The 24,899-nt window shown below is 39.5% G+C and overlaps 1 protein-coding gene across 2 annotated transcripts in view; it reads left to right on the top strand.

The window, feature by feature from the left end:
- The first annotated feature begins 717 nt into the window (after positions 1-717).
- Positions 718-24,899, top strand: part of LOC129838992 (zinc finger protein OZF-like) — a 37,058-nt gene continuing 12,876 nt past the window's right edge. The window contains exons 1-2 of one of the 2 annotated variants that reach the window (XM_055906258.1): positions 718-1,333; positions 7,001-9,851. In XM_055906258.1, coding sequence (XP_055762233.1) covers positions 955-1,333; positions 7,001-8,211 — 1,590 coding nt within the window. In that variant the 5' untranslated portion in view covers positions 718-954 and the 3' untranslated portion in view covers positions 8,212-9,851. Of the gene's footprint in view, positions 1,334-7,000; positions 9,852-24,899 lie in introns of those variants that run through there. The other variant, XM_055906259.1, reaches the window with a different exon arrangement.

The raw sequence follows: 24,899 nt of genomic DNA, 5'->3' as shown, positions 1-24,899 counted from the left end.
AGAACCACTGATACAGGAGCCCCTCCACCCTCTGGTGGGATGGATCATGTCTACAGAGAAACTTAGATTCAAATACTTTGATTTGTGTGTATTGGTTATACTGTATGTTGTGAAATTGTTAGATATCACTTGTTAGACATTACTGCACTGTCATAGTTAGAAACACAAGCATTTCGCTACACCCGCAATAACATCTGCTAAACAGGTCTATGTGACCAATAAAATGTGATTTCGATTTCAAATAAACATCCTATTTATCAAAGGTGCTTTTGGCTGGGGTCAAAATGACTCCAAAGGATTTGAATTTGTTAAAAGTCCGTTTTGATACAGAAACACAAAACCATGATTTAGATTTATTAAGAACAGGTTGATTGACAAAGTCATGAAAAATTGGAAGAATTGAATAAACCACATTTTGGCTATGATAAAAGATATGCATCTGGGGTCAAAATGATCCATGTCAGAAGTATGGTTCAATGTAAATGTGTAGTGGGTGTAAAGTTTGTTTTAAACTCTCACTCATTAAACACGAATCAATCAACACATGCTTCTCTTTGAACGACTTAATTTAATATTAAAATTTTATGAAATAAATTAAGAATTAACTTTTGGTTTCTCAACTGCGTTGCCCACTCCAGTCAGCAGATGGCGATTTGCTTCTTTTAGGTTCAGGCGACGCTGCCAGTGTGACGTATAATCTAGTGGACTGGACGCTCCTTCAACAACAACAGCTAGTCAGACACCTCGGTAGCATTCGAGCAAACATAGCTACAACATTCACGCTCTTTACACTGTTTTGGTGTATATTAGTCGCTGTGTATTAAACACACTTCTGTCGTATGTACTTGTTGGCCCATTTAATTATATGTTTACGTTGTTTGTCAGCTAGCTGGTTTGCTAAGTTAGCTTAGAATTAGGCTAGTCGCTAATGCTAGCTAGCTAACATCTCCGACCATGAGTTCACTAAGCTACTCTCCTGATAAAGAAGATGAGGTCTGCTGGACGGAGAAAGAAACTCTCGTGAAAGAGGAGGAGGAAGAGAGGGATGTTACAATACAAAAACAAGTAGAGGGTGAGGTTGTTACCGTGAAAGAAGAAGAGAAAGACGTTACAGTGAAAGAAGAGGAAGATGCGTTCAGAGTGAAAGAGGAGGAAGACTTTACAGTGAAATTGGAGGAAGACGCGTTCAGCGTGAAAGAGGAGGAAGATGTTACAGTAAAAGAAGAGGAGGAAGAGAACGAGGAGGATGCAGTTTTTGGAGTGAAAGAGGAGGAGGGGGAGATGACTGTCACATTGGAGGAAGAAGATGAGGTTGGAGATCTGTTTAACACCAGTAAGTACCGTCTTTGCAGTCGTTGAACCAATATGCAGTAAAGGGCTTCTACACTTTAATGTTGTTCTGTAGGAATGGCTGAAGCTACACTGTAACGTGTAGAACATCAAGAGTGGACCATCAACAAAACGTTAACAATTGATCAAATGCATCCAATGACAATGCCTGAAATACTGTAGTCCTCAATATCTCCTATTAGATTAGCCCAATATATAGTCTTAAAGGGGCAATCAGCAGTTGTTACATCCATTTTGGGACTGATACATTAATGATATGTTCCCATTGTTTCTTTAAGAATTCACTTATAAATGCCTCATGAGTTTAGTTCAACTGTCGTACCCCATCAGAACCCAAAATATGAGCTTTTTTTACTCCAATGTTTGTCAGTAAATATAAACAAACACGGTATATCCTCAAAACATGGTTAAAGCTAGAATGTTGATATCATGGATCGTTGCATTTCTCAAGACCCATCCTTCGGCTTTTTAACGAAACGGGCATGAAGTACGCTTTGTTATTGTTTCTACTGCTGATTGCTGCCCCTGTTACTCCTCAAGGTCCAAGGACTATATGCTATTTTCAGAGGTAGACTGGCTCTTGTAGCTAAAATAGTCAAATATTCCATCTAAATGTGAATCAATTCTCAGTTGCGATACATTTTCTAGAAACATAAATCGCTGTACTTTCATATCACATCAACATAATTTCACACAATACTTATATATCACATCAAAATAATTTCTAATACTTTCATATCACATCAAAATAATTTCAAATTCTTTCACATCAAAATTATTTCAAACAATTCTTTCAAATATTTTTTTATGTGGTTTTAAAGCTTCTGAACTGGTAAATGCTGCCATGGGATGGCAATGTTTCAAATAGATCTAGCTTGTGTATCACTATCACTTGCTATCACCAGAAATACTTCAAGAAATGAGGATATTGGAAACTCCTTTCGATTCGTATTAACAGCTTAAAGAAAATAACATTGGCATGAATTACCCTCCGTGAACAAGAAGCACAACAATACAAATGTGAGATAATTAACTTGTTCTCTGTAATATCGTATAGCTTTGCAATCGTGACATTATGAACTTTCAAGGAAAATAGGCATGTTTCTCAACTCATACCCTGACGTTAAAAAGGGATTTCGTGAGAATTAGCTTAGGAACTGTGTCTCAGCATGACAATGTGAATGAGATTGGTCGACCATCTCTTGGACGGGCGTTATATACGCTTTGACATTTTCTGGAATAGTTTTTATTTGAAAAGTTTTTGTTTACTTGCCTGCCTATTGAATTTGGAATGCACTGTACGTCTCTGAAACTCACTGAGATAATTCCTTTGTTACAGCAGTAGCAATACAGGGATATAACATCTACAGAAAAGACAGGAATGCTTATGGGGGAGGTGTTGCTGTATACAGTGCATTCGGAAAGTATTCAGACCCCTTGACTTTTTCCACATTTTGTTACGTTAAAGCCTTATTCTAAAATTGAATAAAGTCCCCCCCCCCCCCCTTTCATTTAGCTAATTTATTTGGCACACCTGCATTTGGGGAGTTTCTCCCATCCTTCTCTGTAGATCATCTCTAGCTCTGTCAGGTTGGATGGGTAACATCACTGCACAGCTATTTTCAGGTCTCTCCAGAGATGTTAGATCGGGCTCAAGTCCGGGCTCTGGCTGGGCCACTCACGGACATTCAGAGACTTGTCCCGAAGCCACTCCTGTGTTGTCTTGGTTGTGTGCTTAAGGTCGTTGTACTGTTGGATGGTGAACCTTCGCCTCCAGTCTAAGGTCCTGAGCACTCTGGAGCAGGTCTTTCATCAAGGATCTCTCTGCCCTTTGCTCCGTTAATATTTCCCTCGATCCTGACTAGTCTCGCAGTCCCTGCTGCTGAAAAACATCCCCACAGCATGTGCTGCCACCACCATGCTTCACCGTAGGGATGGTGCCAGGTTTCCTCCAGACGTGACTCTTGGCATTCAGGACAAAGAGTTCAATCTTGGTTTCATCAAGCCAGAGAGTCTTGTTTCTCATGGTCTGAGAGTCCTTGAGGTGCCTTTTGACAAACTCAGAGCAGGCTGTCATGTGCCTTTTACTGAGGAGTGGTTTCCATCTGGCCACACTACCATAAAGGTCTGGTTGGTGGAGTGCTGCAGAGATGGTTGTCCTTCTGGAAGGTTCTCCCATCTCCATAGAGAAACTCTGGAGCTCTGTCAGAGTGACCATCAGGTTTTTGATCACCTCCCTGACCAAGGCCCTTATCGCTCAGTTTGGCTGGGTGATCAGCTCTATCAAGACTATTCCATTAAAGAATGATGGAGGCCACTGTGTTCTTGGGGACCTTAAATGCTGCAGAATTTTGTTTGGCACCCTTCCCTACATCTGTGCCTCGACACAGTCCTGTCTAGGATTTCTAGGGACAGTTCCTTCGACCTCATGGCTTGGTTTTCGCTCTGACATGCACTGTCATTTGTGGGACCACATATAGACAGGTGTGTGCTCCAAATCATATCATATCAATTGAATTTACCACAGGTGGACTCCGAACAAGTTGTAGATACATCTCAAGGATGACTAATGGAAACAGGATGCACCTGAAAGCAATTTTGAGTCTCATAGCAAAGGGTCTGAATACTTATGTAAATAAGGTATTTCTGTTTTTTTACCTGTTTTCACTTTGTCATTTTGGGCTATTGATGACACCCCTCTGAAACAAGATAGCCTAACCATCAGAAAAAAACTCTTCCTTAGCCTACTCCTTCTGCTGCTGCTGGCCTTTGTAAATTCTGACGTTATGCTCCTATAGTTTCTGGTAATAGACTACACCAGCAGTCATTATGCTCCTATAGCTTCTGGTAATAGACTACACCAGCAGTCGTTATGCTCCTATAGTTTCTGGTAATAGACTACACCAGCAGTCGTTATGCTCCTATAGTTTCTGGTAATAGGCTACACCAGCAGTCGTTATGCTCCTATAGTTTCTGGTAATAGGCTACACCAGCAGTCAGCAACCCTTTTCCTTTTGGTGTTAATTTATCTGACCATTTCTACTGATCTGGTGCCAGTTCTGATTTTCATATTCACATTTTCCTGGAACAGTTTAATTTATAATAGTATCTCAAAATTATTGTCTGTGATTAATTTACATTCTATCTAAATCTAAATGAAAATTATGCAAATCTAAAAGTTACTTTTATTGGCATTGCCAACTATGTAAAAATAGTCTACATAAAGCCAACAGATAAAAACATCACAGCCTGCAGGTAGAAAATATCCTGATAAAAATAAATATCCAATAATTCACATTTGCTGCACATGGCATGTCTACAACAAACTTGAAACATTGTATCAACTATCAACTGGGTCGGGCCCAAAACTCGAGATAGCAAGCTGTTGGCTATTTGTGCAAAGAATAAGAAGTAATCAGGTATTTTATAACATTTCCGCTGGAATGGAAGCAGTTGATTTGCAACAATAACACAAACATTATATTAAGCAGGACATTCAAACGAGGCTTACAATTATAATCCAAAAGTAATGTGAAGTGCACTCATAAGCAACCTGTAAACGGAGGCTATATTTGCTGTCAGCCTATGAGAATTCCCCTGAGTTTTCCCCCACGGTGGTGAATTAGTAAATAGACACAGAGCTTAATGTGAGTTTCCTTCAGTAGCACTCCTGATCTTGCGCTGATAATGCGCTGTAATATTCAGAATACATTGTGGAAAACTAAAATCTTCACTGACCATTTTTGCTCCAGGCAGATATACTACATCCATAACTAGTGGTTTCCTCATTACCGGATATACTACATCCATAACTAGTGGTTTCCTCATTACCAGATACACTACATCCATAACTAGTGGTTTCCTCATTAGCAGGGAGGAATTTCTACAACCAGATACACTACCGCCATAACTAGTGGTTTCGTCATTACCAGATATACTACATCCTTAACTAGTGGTTTCCTCATTACCAGATATACTACATCCATAACTAGTGGTTTCCTCATTAGCAGATATACTACATTCATAACTAGTGGTTTCCTCATTAGCAGATATACTGTATCCATAACTAGCGGTTTCCTCATTACCAGATATACTACATCCATAACTAGTGGTTTCCTCATTACCAGATATACTACATCCATAACTAGTGGTTTCCTCATTACCAGATATACTGCATCCATAACTAGTAGTTTCCTCATTACCAGATATACTACATCCATAACTAGTGGTTTCCTCATTACCAGATATACTGCATCCATAACTAGTGGTTTCCTCATTAGCAGATATACTACATTCATAACTAGTGGTTCCCTCATTAGCAGATATACTACATCCATAACTAGTGGTTTCCTCATTACCAGATATACTACATCCATAACTAGTGATTTCCTCGTTAGCAGATATACTACATCCATAACCAGTGGTTTCCTCATTACCAGATATACTACATCCATAACTAGTGGTTTCCTCGTTAGCAGATATACTACATCCATAACTAGTGGTTTCATCATTACCAGATATACTACATCCATAACTAGTGGTTCCTCGTTAGCAGATATACTACATCCATAACTAGTGGTTTACTCATTACCAGATATACTACATCCATAACTAGTGGTTTCCTCGTTACCAGATATACTACATCCATAACTAGTGGTTTCCTCGTTACCAGATATACTACATCCATAACTAGTGGTTTCCTCATTACCAGATATACTACATCCATAACTAGTTATTTCCTCATTAGCAGATATACTACATCCATAACTAGTGGTTTCTTCATTACCAGATATACTACATCCATAACTAGTGGTTTCCTCATTACTAGATATACTACATCCATAACTAGTGGTTTCCTCATTACCAGATATACTACATCCATAACTAGTGGTTTCCTCATTACCAGATATACTGCATCCATAACTAGTAGTTTCCTCATTACCAGATATACTACATCCATAACTAGTGGTTTCCTCATTACCAGATATACTGCATCCATAACTAGTGGTTTCCTCATTAGCAGATATACTACATTCATAACTAGTGGTTCCCTCATTAGCAGATATACTACATCCATAACTAGTGGTTTCCTCATTACCAGATATACTACATCCATAACTAGTGATTTCCTCGTTAGCAGATATACTACATCCATAACCAGTGGTTTCCTCATTACCAGATATACTACATCCATAACTAGTGGTTTCCTCGTTAGCAGATATACTACATCCATAACTAGTGGTTTCCTCATTAGCAGATATACTACATCCATAACTAGTGGTTTCCTCATTACCAGATACACTACATCCATAACTAGTGGTTTCCTCATTAGCATGATGGTGATTCTGCAACCAAATTGTGTGCATCGCCCTCATGCCACAATTTTAGCAAACACAGAAAGGGGCCTATATTGGAGACCAGAAGTTGTCTGGCACAGTGCTTAGGATTTCAACAACTTTAATAACTTATTTCTAGTCTACAATAGTCGATGTTACTACTAATGTGAAAACAAGACAATTGTCATAATCTAACAAACGTAATTTGTTGTACAACTTCATGGCTACGCTCTGGGCATCACCTTTTATCTCAAATAAACAGTGGATTTCTGCTGTTGTGGGCCTGTTACCATCTGACATTGTCGTTCACACAGGAGAGAGATGTGACTATCTTGGATCCTTTGGGGAGCCTCAACAACATCATGATGCTGAGGAGGCAGAGAAGAGTCTCTCCAGATCAGAACACCTCAAGAAACACCAGCAGAGACCCATAGGCAAGAAATCTCATTGCTGCTCTGACTGTGGGAAGAGATTCACCTCATCAGGCATTAAAATTCATCAGAGAATCCACACAGGAGAGAAATCTTATAGCTGTGGTCAATGTGGGAAGAGTTTTGTTCAATCTGGCCAGCTGATTCAACACCAGAGAACACACACAGGAGAGAAACCTTATAGCTGTGATCAATGTGGGAAGACATTTACTACATCTGGCTCTCTGACTCGACATCAGAGAACACACACAGGAGAGAAACCTTATAGCTGTGATCAATGTGGGAGGAGTTTCACTGCATCTAGCAATCTGACATTACACCAGAGAACACACACAGGAGAGAAACCTTATAGCTGTGATCAATGTGGGAAGAGATTTGCAACATCTGTCTCTCTTACTCTACACCAGAGAAGACACACAGGAGAGAAACCTTATAGCTGTGGTCAATGTGGGAAGAGTTTTGTTCAATCTGGCCAGCTGACTCAACACCAGAGAACACACACAGGAGAGAAACCTTATAGCTGTGGTCAATGTGGGAAGAGTTTTGCTGCATCTTTCAATCTTACTCTACACCAGAGAACACACACAGGAGAGAAACCTTATAGCTGTGGTCAATGTGGGAAGAGTTTTGGTCAATCTGGAGAGCTGACAGTGCACCAGAGAAAACACACAGGAGAGAAACCTTATATCTGTGGTCAATGTGGGAAGAGTTTTGCTGCATCTTGCAATCTGACTCTACACCAGAGAACACACACAGGAGATAAACCTTATAGCTGTGGTCAATGTGGGAAGAGTTTTGCTGCATCTTGCAATCTTACTGTACACCAGAGAACACACACAGGCGAGAAATATTATAGCTGTGGTCAATGTGGGAAGAGTTTTGGTCAATCTGGAGAGCTGACAGTGCACCAGAGAAAACACACAGGAGAGAAATCTTATATCTGTGGTCAATGTGGGAAGAGTTTTGTTACATCTAGCCGTCTTATTGTACACCAGAGAACACACACAGGAGAGAAATATCATAGCTGTGATCAATGTGACAAGAGATACTCTGATAAAAGATCGCTGATAAAACATCAGAAAATACATACATGAAGAAGTTGTTTCATGATATCAATTAAATAATGTCACAATGTAGAATGTTTTAACATTGTAGTAGGAGTATTGTAATGATGTCACAATGTAGAACCCTAAATGTTTGCCCCCTGTTCTATTGATTTCAACATGATATGGATATTAGCCTCGGGGGGAAAATCCAGGCTCTGAAATGGAAGAGTACTATTTATGAGATTTAACGAAAAGTGACGAACAAAGACACAGCTGTGTTACACTTACCATGTTGGCAACCCACTTGAATCAACATGTAGCTAGCTGTTTTCTACAAATTGTCCTCTAACCAGATATGTACACATTATTCCCAGATTCCGTGTGGTTTTTGGTCGGTTAGTTTTAACAGGACGTGCAACCTCATCTCCCTCCTCAATGTGATATCGATAAGATGATGACAAATAAGTGTTGGGTTCCTTTGTTTAGCGATCCCTAAATTTAAATGCATCACTCTAAAATGTAGCTGACTGTCTTCTGCAGGTTGTCCTCTAACCAGTGAGGTAAAAGATATCTCCCATTTCCATGTCTTTTTGTTTAGTTGTGTTAGTTTCAACAGCACGTACAACCTGATTTCCCCCCTAATCAATATCAGTGATTTATTGCTACTTGTCAAAACAACAGCGTTTCTGGTGCTTGTGCAGTTTATAAGGTGCTTGTTTAAGTAATATGATTATTGTGGCAGATGTTCATGTATATAGTACATTTTACGTTTAGGTTTTCAATTTATCACAAACTGTTTCTGCATTTGGACACGTTAAACATTGACATTGGGGATATCCCACCTTGCATAATGTAATTGAAATTAAGACTATGCCATATAAGTTTGGTTTTAGTTGAAAGTTGAAAAGAAAACTATTTAATTTCAACGTACCTGCAGCTTTATACACATAATAAAGTATAATAAATCGGTCTATAATCAATTTTATTAACAATCCTTATAAATTGAGTCATAAATATAAAATATATTTGTTGTCCTAAAGGGAAGGAGTTACAGTCTTTGGTTTTTCCATTTATGTTTTGAGGTTGGACTTTAGCATGTATAGCTCGTCAGCACGTATGATGAACTGATTGGTGTCACCTCGTTAGTCAGTATGTGTTACACCTGTGCTGTCTTGTCCATCTCGTTAGTGGGAAGGTGTTTCACCTGAGCTGGTCCAGGTTCTATTTAAGAGTGTCTGGCCCAGTGCTCCAGTTGTCTTGATAGATGTGGAGAGTCAACACCTTTAGTTGATCCACCTTTTTGGTTTGCTTCCTGTCTTTAAGTTTGGTGTGGGTTTTTCTTTTGTTTGTCTCTTCTTGGTGGGTCTCATGGTGGGTGTCTTTTATGTCCCAGTTGTTGTTACTAGTCAACTTTCAATAGACACCCCCATAGTGTCTTTCAGAGCCCCTCCTATAAAACAAGTTTATATTTTGGGTTGGATATTGCATCAAATTATTATTTTAATCAATGGCATTTCCATAGGCTGCTCATTAGTCTTTCAGTTGTTATTCTTCTGTTTTTTATCCTCTTATGTTTGTTGTGTACTAAATATGTTTATTTTCATTTTTTTATGTTTTTACCTGTGAAGCCATTGTGTTGCATCCATGTCTGAAATGTGCTGTATAAATAAAGCTTGATTTGACTTGAACATATTGCAAAACAAATGAACCCAATGACTGACCAATCAACAGGCTCTTGGTCCATCTTAGTATCCCCATTGTCCCTTTGAACTAGACCAGGTACTGTGTTACAGCTGCTCTCTCCTCCTCAATGCCATGAACTAGACCAGGTACTGTGTTACAGCTGCTCTCTCCTCCTCAATGTCATGTACTAGACCAGGTACTGTGTTACAGCTGCTCTCTCCTCAATGTCATGAACCAGACCAGGTACTGTGTTACAGCTGCTCTCTCCTCCTCAATGCCATGTACTAGACCAGGTACTGTTACAGCTGCTCTCTCCTCCTCAATGCCATGTACTAGACCAGGTACTGTTACAGCTGCTCTCTCCTCCTCAATGCCATGTACTAGACCAGGTACTGTGTTACAGCTGCTCTCTCCTCCTCAATGCCATGAACTAGATCAGGTACTGTGTTACAACTGCTCTCTCCTCCTCAATGTCATGTACTAGACCAAGTACTGTGTTACAGCTGCTCTCTCCTCCTCAATGCCATGAACTAGATCAGGTACTGTGTTACAACTGCTCTCTCCTCCTCAATGTCATGTACTAGACCAAGTACTGTGTTACAGCTGCTCTCTCCTCCTCAATGCCATGTACTAGACCAGGTCCTGTGTTACAGCTGCTCTCTCCTCAATGTCATGAACCAGACCAGGTACTGTGTTACAGCTGCTCTCTCCTCAATGTCATGAACTATGTCCAAATCCCTCTCCTCCATGGTTTCCCCAACCTAAACTCACTGAGATGAGGTCCAAAGCCCTCTCCTCCATTGTTTCCCCAACCTAAACTCACTGAGATGAGGTCCAAAGCCCTCTCCTCCATGGTTTCTCCAACCTAAACTCACTGAGATGAGGTCCAAAGCCCTCTCCTTCACGGTTTCCCCAACCTAAACTCACTGAGATGAGGTCCAAAGCCCTCCCCTCCGTGGTTTCCCCAACCTAAACTCACTGAGATAAGGTCCAAAGCCCTCTCCTCCACGATTTCCCCAACCTAAACTCACTGAGATGAGGTCCAAAGCCCTCTCCTCCACGGTTTCCTCAACCTAAACTCACTGAGATGAGGTTCAAAGCCCTCTCCTCCACGGTTTCCCCAACCTAAACTCACAGAGATGAGGTCCAAAGCCCTCTCCTCCACGGTTTCCCCAACCTAAACTCACTGAGATGAGGTCCAAAGCCCTCTCCTCCGTGGTTTCCCCAACCTAAACTCACTGAGATGAGGTTCAAAGCCCTCTCCTCCACGGTTTCCCCAACCTAAACTCACTGAGATGAGGTCCAAAGCCCTCTCCTCCGTGGTTGCCCCAACCTAAACTCACTGAGATGAGGTTCAAAGCCCTCTCCATGGTTTCTCCAACCTAAACTCACTGAGATGAGGTCCAAAGCCCTCTCCTCTACGGTTTCCCCAACCTAAACTCATTGAGATGAGGTCCAAAGCCCTCTCCTCCACCTAAACTCACTGAGGTCGAAAGCCCTTTCGTCCGTGGTTTCCCCAATCTAAACTCACTGAGATGAGGTCCAAAGCCCTCTCCTCCGTGGTTTCCCCAACCTAAACTCACTGAGATGAGGTTCAAAGCCCTCTCCTCCATGGTTTCTCCAACCTCCATTGTTGGGGAAAGCAGGAAGTGTTGTGAGTAACAGAACTGCTTGATATGTGAGGGAAGGGAAGCTGGTCACTGATTGGCTGTAGGGACAAGGGTCCCTCCAAAAATCTATCACTATTCCCCCAAATCTCCCACTAATATGCCAAGCCTCCACAGACCCTGTCTTGTTTTGACTTACGGAACACATTTTTTGACATTCAAATATGTCATTTTAAATAGCTCAATTCAATCCAGCTGCGGCTTTTTAACACAGACAGTTGTTCCTGCTGTAGATACAGATCTCGGATCAGTTCTCCTCCACAATGCATATTCAGCACCGGTCAATTGTTTGGACACACCAACAAATTCTAAGTTTTTTCTTTATTTTAACTATTGTCTACCTTGTAGAATAATAGTGAAGACAATGCAACTACGAAATAACATATGGAATCATGTAGTAACCAAAAAAGTGTTAAGCAAATCAAAATATATTTTTGAAGAATTTCAATTCTAAGTAGCCACCCTTTGCCTTGATGACAGCTTTGCACACTCTCAACCAGCTTCACCTGCAATGCTTTTCCAACAGTCTTGAAGGAGTTCCCACATATGCTGAGCACTTGTTGGCTGCATTTCCTTCCGTTCCGATTCATCCCAAACCATCTCATAGGCATAGTTGTGTTGTCTTCACAGTTAACTCTTTTGAACTTATCTTCTGCAGCAGAGGTAACTCTGTGTCTTCCTTTCCTGTGGCAATCCTCATGAGAGCCAGCTTCATTATAGTGATGGATGGTTTTTGCGACTGCACTTGAAGAATCTTTCAAAGTTCTTGAAAGTTTCCGCATTGACTGACCTTCAAGGGTTAAAGTAATGATGGACTGTCATTTCTTTTTTCTTATTTGAGCTGTTCTTGCCATAATATAGACTTGGTCTTTCAGCAAATAGGGCTATCTTCTGTATACCACCCCTACCTTGTCACAACACAACTGATTGGCTCAAATGCATTAAGAAAGAAAGAAATTCTGCAAATTAACATTTAACAAGGCACACCTGTAAATTGAAATGCATTCCAGGTGACTACCTGATGATAGGAGATAAAAGTCCAAATAAAACATAATAAAAGTACATTTGAATGACACTAAGTGGCAGTGTTTTTACAACTAATGCCGGTTTGCCTGAGGCTGATGTCGTGCAGGTGTTGGTACACATGCATATACACACACTCATTCAAATAAACACATACAAGAACACACACATACATGTAATAGTGCCAGACATGCACACAAACATATACAGTTGGCATTGCTGTTATGATTTTAGTTGTCCTTGATGTCCTTTGTTTTAAATGTATTATTTTGTTTTATATTTTTTTTGCATTGTTGTTTGCCGTTTTCTTCTGTCTTTTCCTTTTGTCTCTTTAGTTCATTCTCTTGGTTGTTGGTGCATTCTTGGGGGTGGGGAATGGAATGAATTGTTTTTTCTTCCTGAGGGGGTACTGTGGGAGGGGTGGTTGAGGGACAGCTATTGGGGAACTGTGGGGGGATCTTGGAGGGTTCGGATTCACGTTTTTTGGCCTGGTGGTAGATTGGTCAACGTGCCCTTGAACAGGTGCATTGACCCTGGATGCTTCTGTGTGTCGCTCTGAATGGGAATCTGTTGGGTGACTAGTCGATGTAGTCGTTGAACGGCTTCACTGCAATTATATTGAATGTTTAGAATATTCAATAAATATTCAATAAATAAAATAATTGTAAAAACTTTTGCAAGCTTGAGCTAGATATCGAGCTAGTGTGACCTTCCTAGATATCGAGCTAGTTCCTTGTCCCGTCTCTCAAGTCAGTGAGTCAACACAGGAAGGAGCAATGGATGGATAGTTCATTTATTTCCAAAGCTGCAATGATGGGACACACACAGTATGGATGAATGATCAGTAGTGACGGGATATAAATAGCACTCCCACAGCAATTCTCCATGAATCTGCCCTATAATACACTAACAAAAAAAAAACAGCTGAAATGTCTATCAAAGTTATTGTGATTGTATAGTGGATTTAACAATTCCTATTAATTCCTAATTTACTATAATAAATGAATCAATTGTTTCCATGTGTCTCATATTCACAACATCAGAATAAACTGTCATCCATTATTAGTATCAAAATATATCAAATTAACCTGGAAAATGACTAAATGTCCCCCTCTGGTGGTGAAGAAGTATAACACACCTAAACTAACAAAACCGGGATAATAAACTGGCTGGTGTTCATGAGTTTATAAAACATATACTTTATACATTTGTCACAAATGACCTGCATTGGTGAGACACACAGTGTGGATGAACGATCAGTAGTCGACAGGGTAAAAATAGCACTCCTAAAGAACCTGCATTTTCCAGTTAGATACCAACTTCAAAGAGGGAACTTTAGCATAAAACCCACATGTACAACTGAGATTAGGCAAATAACATATAAAGAGGCTTATTTGACGCCAAACCAACAACAGTAGTTACTAAAACATACATTGCTAATGTATGATTTAAAAGGTGGATTTTAAGATGTAATGTCAACTTTATATATTTCTATCCTGGGACTATTCGATTTTGAACTCACCCACAGCAATTCTCCATAAATCTGCTGTGGATGACCCAGAATCCCCAAATAAATTAATACATATGTGATAATTCAAAAACACAACTGGCTGTGCTTATAGGTAACCAGATCGTGAACACAACTCAGTTACTAAGTCTTTAACCACACTGTGTTGTTACACTGGTGAGTAAAAACTCATGCTTCCTACACTAACTTTTTGTCTGAACATTATAATATATATTTTACGTCACACTAGCGTTATTGTCTTAAAGTCGCACATCTCCATCGCAGTCTGAGGTTCAGACTGAGCGTTACCCAGTCCAGTCAGCAGATGGCGGTGTGCGATTTTAAGGCAATGCTGTTAGTGTGACGTATAATCTAGTGGACGGAACGCTTCTTTCAGCAGCAGCAACAGTTTGTCAGCTACTTCGGTAGCTTGCTAGAAAAAATAGCTGAACCAATAAAGCGCTTTAGACGCTTTAGTGTATATTAGCCACGGTGTTTTAAACCCTCTTCTGTTGTAGAGTTAGTTATCCTATTTCATATTTACGGTGTTGTTGTTATTATTCAGCTGGCGGGCTGGTTAAGTTAGCATTAGCCTAGCTAGCTAGCATCTCTGACAATGAGTTCACTAAACTACTCTCCTCCTGCTATAGAAGAGAAGGTCTGCTAGACGGAGAAAGAAGCTCTCGTCAAAGAGGAGGAAGAGAAGGATGTTACAATACAAAAACAAGTAGAGGGTGAGGCTGTTACAGGGAAAGAAGAAGAGAAAGACGTTACAGTGAAAGAAGAGGCGTTCAGAGTGAAAGAGGAGGAGGCTGTTACAGTAAAAGATGAGGAGGATTCCGTTTTTGAAGTGAAAGAGGAGGAGGGGGTGATTACGGTCACATCGGAAGAGGAGGAAACTGGATACCTGGGCCCGATTTCCCAAACGCAATTTAAGTAATCCAGTGGTTCTAACGATGAAATTAGCAATAAGATGGTTTTGAGAAACCGGGCCATGATTACCACTGGTAAGTACTGTCTTAAATACAGAGGTACAAACTCTGCAGTTGTTGAACTGATGTTTGGTGTTAAAGGGGAAATCTGCAATTGCTACATCCATATTTTGACTTTTAAATGATTTATTTATAGCCAATGATTCTTGAAGAATATAACACATGCCTCATGAGCTTAGTTCAACTGTTGTACCCCATCAGAACCCAAAATAAGCTTTTTTTTACTCCAATGTTTAGAAACAATGTAAATCAACAGCCTCAACATGGTTAAAACTATAACGTTGATATCATGGATGGTCAGTCCTTGCATCCATAGGTCTGTCTATGAATTTGTGAGTAGATACATTTCTCCAGCCCCATCCATCATCTTATTACCAAAACAGTGATGGAATGACTGCTTTTTTTATTGTTTCAACTGCAGATTGGTTGATTGATGTGTTGCTTTTTTAAAGGGACCACCTAGTATTTAAACAGCAACAAAATGGCTGCCAAGAGACTTGGTTTGGTAAACAGCTGAGGGATGGGGGCTGGAGAAATGTAACCACACTCAAATTCATAGAGAAAGCTATTGTAGCAACCGTAACTCAAAACCTAGCGATCTCGTCAAGAAGTTCATACATCTTGGCGTAACAATTATAAGGTGTTGGCTTGACAGTCGCTGGATCCAGGTTTGAGCTCAGGGCCTCCCCCTAAATTCGCTACACTATGAACAATGAATACAAGGACTGGCCATCCATGAGGTCATAATGATAGTTTAACCAGGTTTCTAGGCTATATAGTATATTCTAGAATTCATCCATGATGTCATAATGATAGTTTAACCAGTTTCTAGGCTATATAGTATATTCTAGAATTGCCAGTGAAGATTTCCTGTGGAGGCAAATTGTTAGAGCGGTTGATAAGTCATTGTATAATATTCAGCCAATTTATTTTTCATGCCCTTACATTAAAGGCAAGACAGCATAACCCGACCGGAGGGAGCCGGTCGTCAGCATAACCCGACCGGAGGGAGCCGGTCGTCAACATAACCTGACCGGAGGGAGGCCCCCCCCCCCCCTTTGCTGCTGGACTTCGTAAATTCTGCTGTTCTGCTCCTGAAGTTTTCAGTAATAGACTAATTAACTACAGATAGATAGACTAATAGACTAGTAATTGACTACACCAGCAGTCGGCAACCTTTTCCAATTGGAGTGCCAATTTATCTGACCATTTCTACCAATCTGTGTGCCAGTTATGATTTTCATATGCACATTTTACTGGAACAGTTTCATTTAATTTATAATAGTATCTCAAAATGATTGTCTGTGATTAATCTACATTCTATCTAAATGAAAATTATACAAATCTAAAAGTAACTTTTATTGACATTGCCAACTATGTAAAGATACCCTACATAAAGCCAACAAATAAAAACATTGCATTCTGCAGGTAAACAAAGTCTAATCAAAATCATTTGCGAATGACAATAGTTCCTCAAAGTATTTTTGTAAAATATTTCCAGCTCTCGCCCTTTCGATAACCACTCATCATGAAAGGGAAAAATGTAATGCTCTGATCCAGTGGAAATAATAATAATAATAAAATACCTGATTACTTCTTATTCTTTGCACAAATAGCCTACAGCTGTGTCTGTCCAGAACTCACTGGAGCAGGAAACTGGGCCTAGAATATTTTATACAATGTTGCAAGCTTTGCTATCTGAGTTTCCTGACCCAGTTGATAGTTGATACAATGTTTCAAGTTTGTTGTAGACAGACCATGTGCAGCCAATGTGATTTCTAGGATATTTATTTTTATCGGGATGTTTTCTGTTGCTGTTTGGAGGTGAAGAAAAAATTACTTTGAGAAGCTCAACAACTCATTAGTGGTGGTGTGTTAAGACAATGAGAAATACTATCAGACATCCCCATATGGGCACATTTATAGGCCTACATTTGTGTGCAGGCCAGGTAGACTAGTCCTACTTCTATATGCGTAATCAGGTGTGTCCTTACTCAACATTGACAGGAGTGTTTCAAACAAAAGACAATGAATAAATTGACAAAACTGACGCTTCTTATAGGGTCAGGTCTGGGTGGTCTGCCAGGGGCCGTTTCATTTAGTATCCGTTTGGGTCGGTTGGGGAATGATTGTATTTCCCCATGGTATGTTGTACCGAAGTTGACTGACTGAAAGGGAGTGTAACTTTGATAATAATTACACTTCCCTGAAGGAGGGAAATGAGGTTCAACACCTGTTTGTTTTCTTTCCTGGGTCGGTGAAGAGCGGTATTAAATTTAAGGAATAAATCATAGCTTCACGCTCATCACCTGTGGAAGGCGGGGCTTCCAGCGGGGCGTGGATTTAATAGTATGTTGTACCTAGTTTCCCTCCAGGGAACAGTAGGTATTGTCATAACATGTGGATTTAATAGTATGTTGTACCTAGTTTCCCTCCAGGGAACAGTAGTTATAGTCATAACGTGTGGATTCAATAGTATGTTGTAAAATGTTTGAAAATCGATTTCTCAATTCCTGTTTGGATTTTTTCTCAGGTTTTTGTCTGCTATACTCAAAGACATTGTTAAAACAGTTTTAGAAACTTCAGAGTGTTTTCTATCCAATACTGCTAATAATATGAATATATTAGCATCTGGGACAGAGTAGGAGGCAGTTAAGTTTGGGCACGCGGTTCATCCAAAAGTGAAAATGCTGCCCCCTCTCCCTAAAACGTTAAAGTGGTTCTTTAATAATTACACATAATTCTTAATACTGTAGCAATTTAGTTACAGTCACATGTTCAACTATCATCAGCTGATCCAGGAAATCATTTTCTGAATGACAGTGACATGACAAACATCACGACATGCAACAACAACCAAAGTGCTTCTTCATTCATTACTCTGGTCAAGACAGTTATGCCGTGCTCCACGTTGGATCCAACATCCCTAACAAATTGATGTTTATAATGTGTTATTGTCTGCTTGATTTACTGTAGGGTCTCGTTAGTCTGTCTGGACACAGAGATACTTAGTTCATAATGTGTAGAGAACTGTTCCTTGATGGATAGGCTATTGTACAACACACAGAGCTATTTTCCTATATTCAGGACATTTAGAATGACAACCCATTACAGAGTAGCCTAGTGGGATTATTCACAAAATTATCTGGTTATGAAGTGTCATGAGAAAGACATTTTAGTTTCCATGTTTCACCTGAAATGTTAAATGATTTATAATCCTAGGTATATGTTATTGTTAGGGGAAGTTATGGGTCCTACAGTAGGTCTATGTTGTTGTTAGGTGAAGTTATGGGCTAATTTGGCAAACCGTGTAGAAAACCCTCATTGTCAGGCTGATGGAAAAGCTAGCCAAAGAGAATTTTACTGGTTGAAGTACACAGCGGTTGATTTGCGATGATGACACAAACATTATATTAAGCAGGACATTCAAACAAGCCTTACAATTATAATCCAAAGTAGTGTGAAATGTACTCATAAGCAACCTGGAAATGGAGGTTACTCCCCTGAGTTTTCCCCCATTCACATTCAGAATACACTGTGAAAAACTAAAATCTTTGCTCAGCATTTTTGCTCCAGGCAGATATACTACATCCATAACTAGGGGTTTCCTCATTACCAGATACTACATTCATAACTATCGGTTTCCTCATTAGCAGATATACTACATCCATAACTAGTGGTTTCCTCATTAGCAGATATACTACATCCATAACTAGTGGTATCCTCATTACCAGAGATACTACATCCATAACTAGCGGTTTCCTTATTACCAGATATACTACATCCATAACTAGTGGTTTCTTCATTAGCATATATACTACATCCATAACTAGTGGTTTCCTCATTAACAGATATGCTACATCCATAACTAGTGGTTTCATCCATAACTAGTGATTTCCTCATTACCAGAGATACTACATCCATAACTAGCGGTTTCCTTATTACCAGATATACTACATCCATAACTAGTGGTTTCTTCATTAGCATATATACCACATCCATAACTAGTGGTTTCCTCATTACCAGATACACTACATCCATAACTAGTGGTTTCCTAATTAGCAGATATACTACATCCATAACTAGTGGTTTCCTCATTACCAGATATACTACATCCATAACTAGTGATTTCCTCATTACCAGATATGCTACATCCATAACTAGTGATTTCCTCATTACCAGATATACTACATCCATAACTAGTGGTTTCTTCATGAGCAGATATACTACATCCATAACTAGTGGTTTCCTCATTACTCGATATACTACATCTATAACTAGTGTTTTCCTCATTACCAGATATACTACTAACATAACTAGTGGTTTCCTCATTCGCAGATATACTACATCCATAACTAGTGGTTTCCTCATTACTCGATATACTACATCCATAACTAGTGGTTTCCTCATTACCAGATATACTACATCTATAACTAGTGGTTTCCTCATTACCAGATATACTACTTCCATAACTAGTGGTTTCCTCATTAGCAGATATACTACATCCATAACTAGTGGTTTCCTCATTACCAGATATACTACATCCATAACTAGTGGTTTCCTCATTAGCAGATATACTACATCCATAACTAGTGGTTTCCTCATTAGCAGATATGCTACATCCATAACTAGTGGTTTCCTCATTAGCAGATATACTACATTCATAACTAGTGGTTTCCTCATTAGCAGATATACTACATCCATAACTAGTGGTTTCCTCATTAGCAGATATGCTACATCCATAACTAGTGGTTTCCTCATTACCAGATATACTACATCCATAACTAGTGGTTTCCTCATTACCAGATATGCTACATCCATAACTAGTGGTTTCCTCATTAGCAGATATACTACATCCATAACTAGTGGTTTCCTCATTACCAGATATACTACATCTATAACTAGTGTTTTCCTCATTCGCAGATATACTACATCCATAACTAGTGGTTTCCTCATTACCAGATATACTACATCTATAACTAGTGTTTTCCTCATTCGCAGATATACTACATCCATAACTAGTGGTTTCCTCATTACCAGATATACTACATCTATAACTAGTGGTTTCCTCATTACCAGATATACTACATCTATAACTAGTGTTTTCCTCATTCGCAGATATACTACATCCATAACTAGTGGTTTCCTCATTACCAGATATACTACATCCATAACTAGTGGTTTCCTCATTACCAGATATACTACATCCATAACTAGTGGTTTCCTCATTACCAGATATACTACATCCATAACTATCGGTTTCCTCATTAGCAGATATACTACATCCATAACTATCGGTTTCCTCATTACCAGATATACTACATCCATAACTAGTGGTTTCCTCATTACCAGATACACTACATCCATAACTATCGGTTTCCTCATTAGCAGATATACTACATCCATAACTATCGGTTTCCTCATTACCAGATATACTACATCCATAACTATCGGTTTCCTCATTACCAGATATACTACATCCATAACTATCGGTTTCCTCATTAGCAGGGAAGAGTTTCTACAATCAAATTGTATGTGCTTTGCCCTCGCGCCGCAATTTTATTAAACACCGAAAGGGGCCTATATTGGAGACCAAAAGTCGTCTGGCACACTGCTTAGAGTTTCAACAACATGAATAACTTATTTCTAGCCTACAATCATCGATGTTACTACTAATGTGAAAACAAGACAAAAATGATTATTGTTACTCATTTTAAGACATTTGTCAAATAACTTTAACATTCATTACAGACGTCAATTGTTGTACAACATCAATATACCCTGAACTTCGAATATACCCTGATGAAGACAGCTTGGCTGTCGAACATTTTTGCATCTGAGCTCCTAGAGTGTGCGGCTCTCCTTTATTTTTACGCTTTTGGCATCACCTTTTACATTGGATTTCCGCTGATGTGGGCCTTTAATCATCTGTCTGACTTTGTTGTTCACACAGGAGAGATACGGGACTATCGTGGATCCTCTGGGGAGCCTCAACAACCTCATGATGCTGAAGAGACAGAGAAAAGTCTCTCCAGATCAGAACACCTCAATAAACACCTGCAGAGCTCCACAGGGAAGGGAACACACTGCTGCTCTGACTGTGGGAAGAGATTCACCTCATCAGGCATTAAAATTCATCAGAGAACACACACAGGAGATAAATATTCTCGCTGTGTTCAATGTGGGAAGAGTTTTACTACATCTGGCCATCTGACTCTACACCAGAGAATACACACAGGAGAGAAACCTTATAGCTGTGGTCAATGTGGGAAGAGTTTTGGTAGATCTGGCTCTCTGACTCTCCACCAGAGAATGCACACAGGAGAGAAATCTTATAGCTGTGATCAGTGTGACAAGAGATACTCTGATAAAAGATCTCTGATCAAACATCAGAAAATACATACATGAAGGAGTTGTTTCATGATATCAATGAATTAATGTCACAATGTAGAATGTTTATAACATTGTAGTAGGAGTATTTTAAGGAATGTCACAATGTAGAACCCTAAATGTTTGCCCCATTCAATTGATTTCAGCCTCGGGGAAAATCCAGGCTCTGAAATGAGAGAGTACTATTTATGTGATTTAACAAAAAGTGACTAACACAAAAATAGCTGTGTTACACTTACCATTTTGGTGACCCACTTGAATCAAAATGCAACACTTCTAAATGGAGCTAGCTGTTTTCTACAAATTGTCCTCTAACCAGTGGTGTACACATTATTCCCAGATTCCGTGTGGTTTTTGAGCTGTTAGTTTTAACAGGACGTGCAACCTCATCTCCCTCCTCTCGCACAATTGATATCGATGAGTGATGACAAATAAGTGTTGTGTTCCTTTGTTTAGCGACCCCTAAATTTAAATGCATCACTCTAAAATGTAGCTGACTGTTTTCTGCAGGTTCACCTCTAATCAATGAGGTAAAATATATCTCCCATTTCCATGTGTTTTTTTTAGTTGTGTTCGTTTCAACAGCACATACAACCTGATTTCCCCCCTAATCAATATCAGTGATTTATTGCTACTTGTCAAAACAACAGCGTTTCTGGTGCTTGTGCAGTTAATAAGGTGCTTGTTTAAGTAATATGATTATTGTGGCAGATGTTTGTGTATATAGTACATTTTACATTTAGGTTTTCAATTTATCACAAACTGTTTCTGCATTTGGACTTGATTTGGACATGTTTAAACTGTGACATTGGGGATATCCCACCTAGCAAAATGTCACTGAAAATAAGACTATGACTATGGTCCAGTGCTCCAGTTGTCTTGATAGATGTGGAGAGTCAACACCTTTAGTTGCTCCACCTTTGTTTTGGTTTGGGTTTTTCTTTTGTTTCCCTCTTTGGGCAGATTTAGTGGGTCTCATGGTGGGTGTCTTTTAGGTCCTAGTTGTTGTTACTAGTCAATTTTCATTGGACACCCCCATAGTGTCTTTCAGAACCCCTCTTAAAAAACAAGCTAATATTTTAACATTTTAATCAATTACATTTCCTTAGGATGCTCATTAGTCTTTAAGTTGTTATTGTTTTTTTATCCTCTTATGTTTGTGTACTAAATATTTCTGTTTATTTTCATTGTTTTTTCCTGTGAAGCCATTGTGTTGCATCCATGTCTGAAATGTGCTGTATAAATAAAGCTTGATTTGAACATATTGCAAAACAAATTAACCCAATGACTGACCAATCAGACTCTTGGTCCATCTTAGTATGAAAAACAGTATCAATCCCACATTTCCAGCCTGCTGGAGGCATGGTGGAGTGGTAAACACCACCCCTGGCTATACCAGGGGCTTGAGGTGGTCTCCCACAGCTCTGCTTATGTCATGTTCTGTGGCCTTGCTGTTCCATTTCTTGACTGACCCGACAACACAGAAACACATTTAGTCATATTATATAAAACACTCAAAGTAATGGATATGGAGCATCTACAGCCTCAGTTACACCTGGCACCTAAATGTGACATCTGTCATCTGATCACTCCAAGCTCCATTAGGTCTGGATGCACAAAAGTCACAATGTGCTGCATTAGGTTTAGATCTGCCAGGATGGGCATTGTGTTCAGATTTTGTGTCTGGCCACCGAATATGCATAAGCAATGTAAAGAGATGGGGTGAATGAGTGGGAAAAAGTACATTTGACACAAATTACCTTCATAATATCGAAGAACAAATGTGTGTGCCTGAGGGGAAATTAACTTTCATACAGCCAAAAGGCGTGAGAAATTATACCCGTATCAGTGAACAATTTGCACTAATGTAAATAAACATAGATGATGGAACATATTCCCTTTTGCTTACGTGATGCACCCCTGTACCTGTACACAGCCAATCTGTAAATAGCACACCCGACTACCTCATCCCCATGTTATTACTTGTTCTTTTTCACCCCAGTATCTCTACTTGCACGTCATCATCTGCACATCTATCACTCCAGTATTCATGCTAAATTGTAATTATTTTTACCTCCAGGGCCTATTTATTACCTCCCTACTCTTCTACATTTGCAAACACTACATAGATTTTTCAATTTTTCTATTGTGTTGTTGTTTGTGTCGCACTGAGAACTAAATGAGAACTTGTTCTCAACTGGCTTACCTGGTTAAATATTTAAAAAATGGGACAAATATTTACCATCTAAACCATGTTTTACCTCTCACCTCTCTGGCTGTAGAAGTGTTCTTCCTAACCAGTCCCTCAACAGCTCTCTGACTGAGCTCCACCCTCACTGGGTCTTCAGAGGAGAGGAAGGCTGAGGAGGGATGGAAGGATGAATGGATCAGTCAGTCAATAAAGTGTAGAGCTGCTGTCTGACAAAATCACTATTTTAGGAGTTCATTAAAGTAAATAAGGCTTTATGACTGCTGAATACCAACTATCAAACACTTAGATCATGTATTTCCAGGTAGAGATACATCCTTGGGACTTCCCTAGCCCATTGAAGTTGACATTTAAAATGGTTAAGGTTAGGGTTAAGGGTAGGGATGTCCCAAGGATTCCAGATTGCATTGACCATTGCACATTCTTCTGTCTCTTTTACATAGCAGGTGTAAAAGAAACACAGACAAGACAAGTAGGCACGCAATGGATTATGGTCATTGTAGTTAATTATGTTTTATGCGCTAAACTATGTAGAATATTGGCCTGTTGGAAACTACAACTGTTCAGGCTGGATCTGATTTAGCTGTAGAGAAACTACAACTCCCTACTACATCACACAGCTCAGGCTGGATCTGATTTATCTCTAGAGAAACTACAACTCCCTACTACATCACAGTTCAGGCTGGGTTTGATTTATCTCTGTGTTGTGAGGGGAAAATCTATGTTAACCTCTTTAACTTTATACAACTTCTAATGTGTTGAAGGTTCTCTTTAAGGTTAAGAAGTTTATGTGTATGTTTGTGTGGGTCTGTAACCACACACCCTCTCGACAGACAGGCCAAAGGCGCTCGGCCCAATTCAGGGAACCGTTGATCTACTTCAGAGGAACTGTGTCTAGAGTGATTTCCTGTTGTTTTTTGACACCTCACTAGAAGACTAGAATACCTAGCTGTTGCTACAGAACGAGACGACCAATTCACAGTTAGTCTGTGTCTCATTCTCCACACACGTACACATACCAGGATCACGTGTTTTCTATATGCACAAGATAGTTTGACTATATAAGGCTCCTGAACTCCTTGTGTCATCGAGCTCTCGGCCTTCCACCTCAGAGTGTAGGGCTGACCAGCTACATTATTGCAATTCTTATCAAATAAAGGTTGATTGTTTGAAGAAATGTCAAAGTCTCTTCTTATTGGTTAGAATTTCCACCACAATCTGCAATAGGCTTTTTCAATACCAACAATGATAGACCAGACTCATAG

This window comes from Salvelinus fontinalis, chromosome 40 (assembly GCF_029448725.1).
Source record: "Salvelinus fontinalis isolate EN_2023a chromosome 40, ASM2944872v1, whole genome shotgun sequence".
Classification (NCBI taxonomy): Eukaryota; Metazoa; Chordata; class Actinopteri; order Salmoniformes; family Salmonidae; genus Salvelinus; species Salvelinus fontinalis.
The sequence above is the reverse complement of the archived record's forward strand: the minus strand, read 5'-3'. Positions and strand labels throughout refer to the sequence as shown.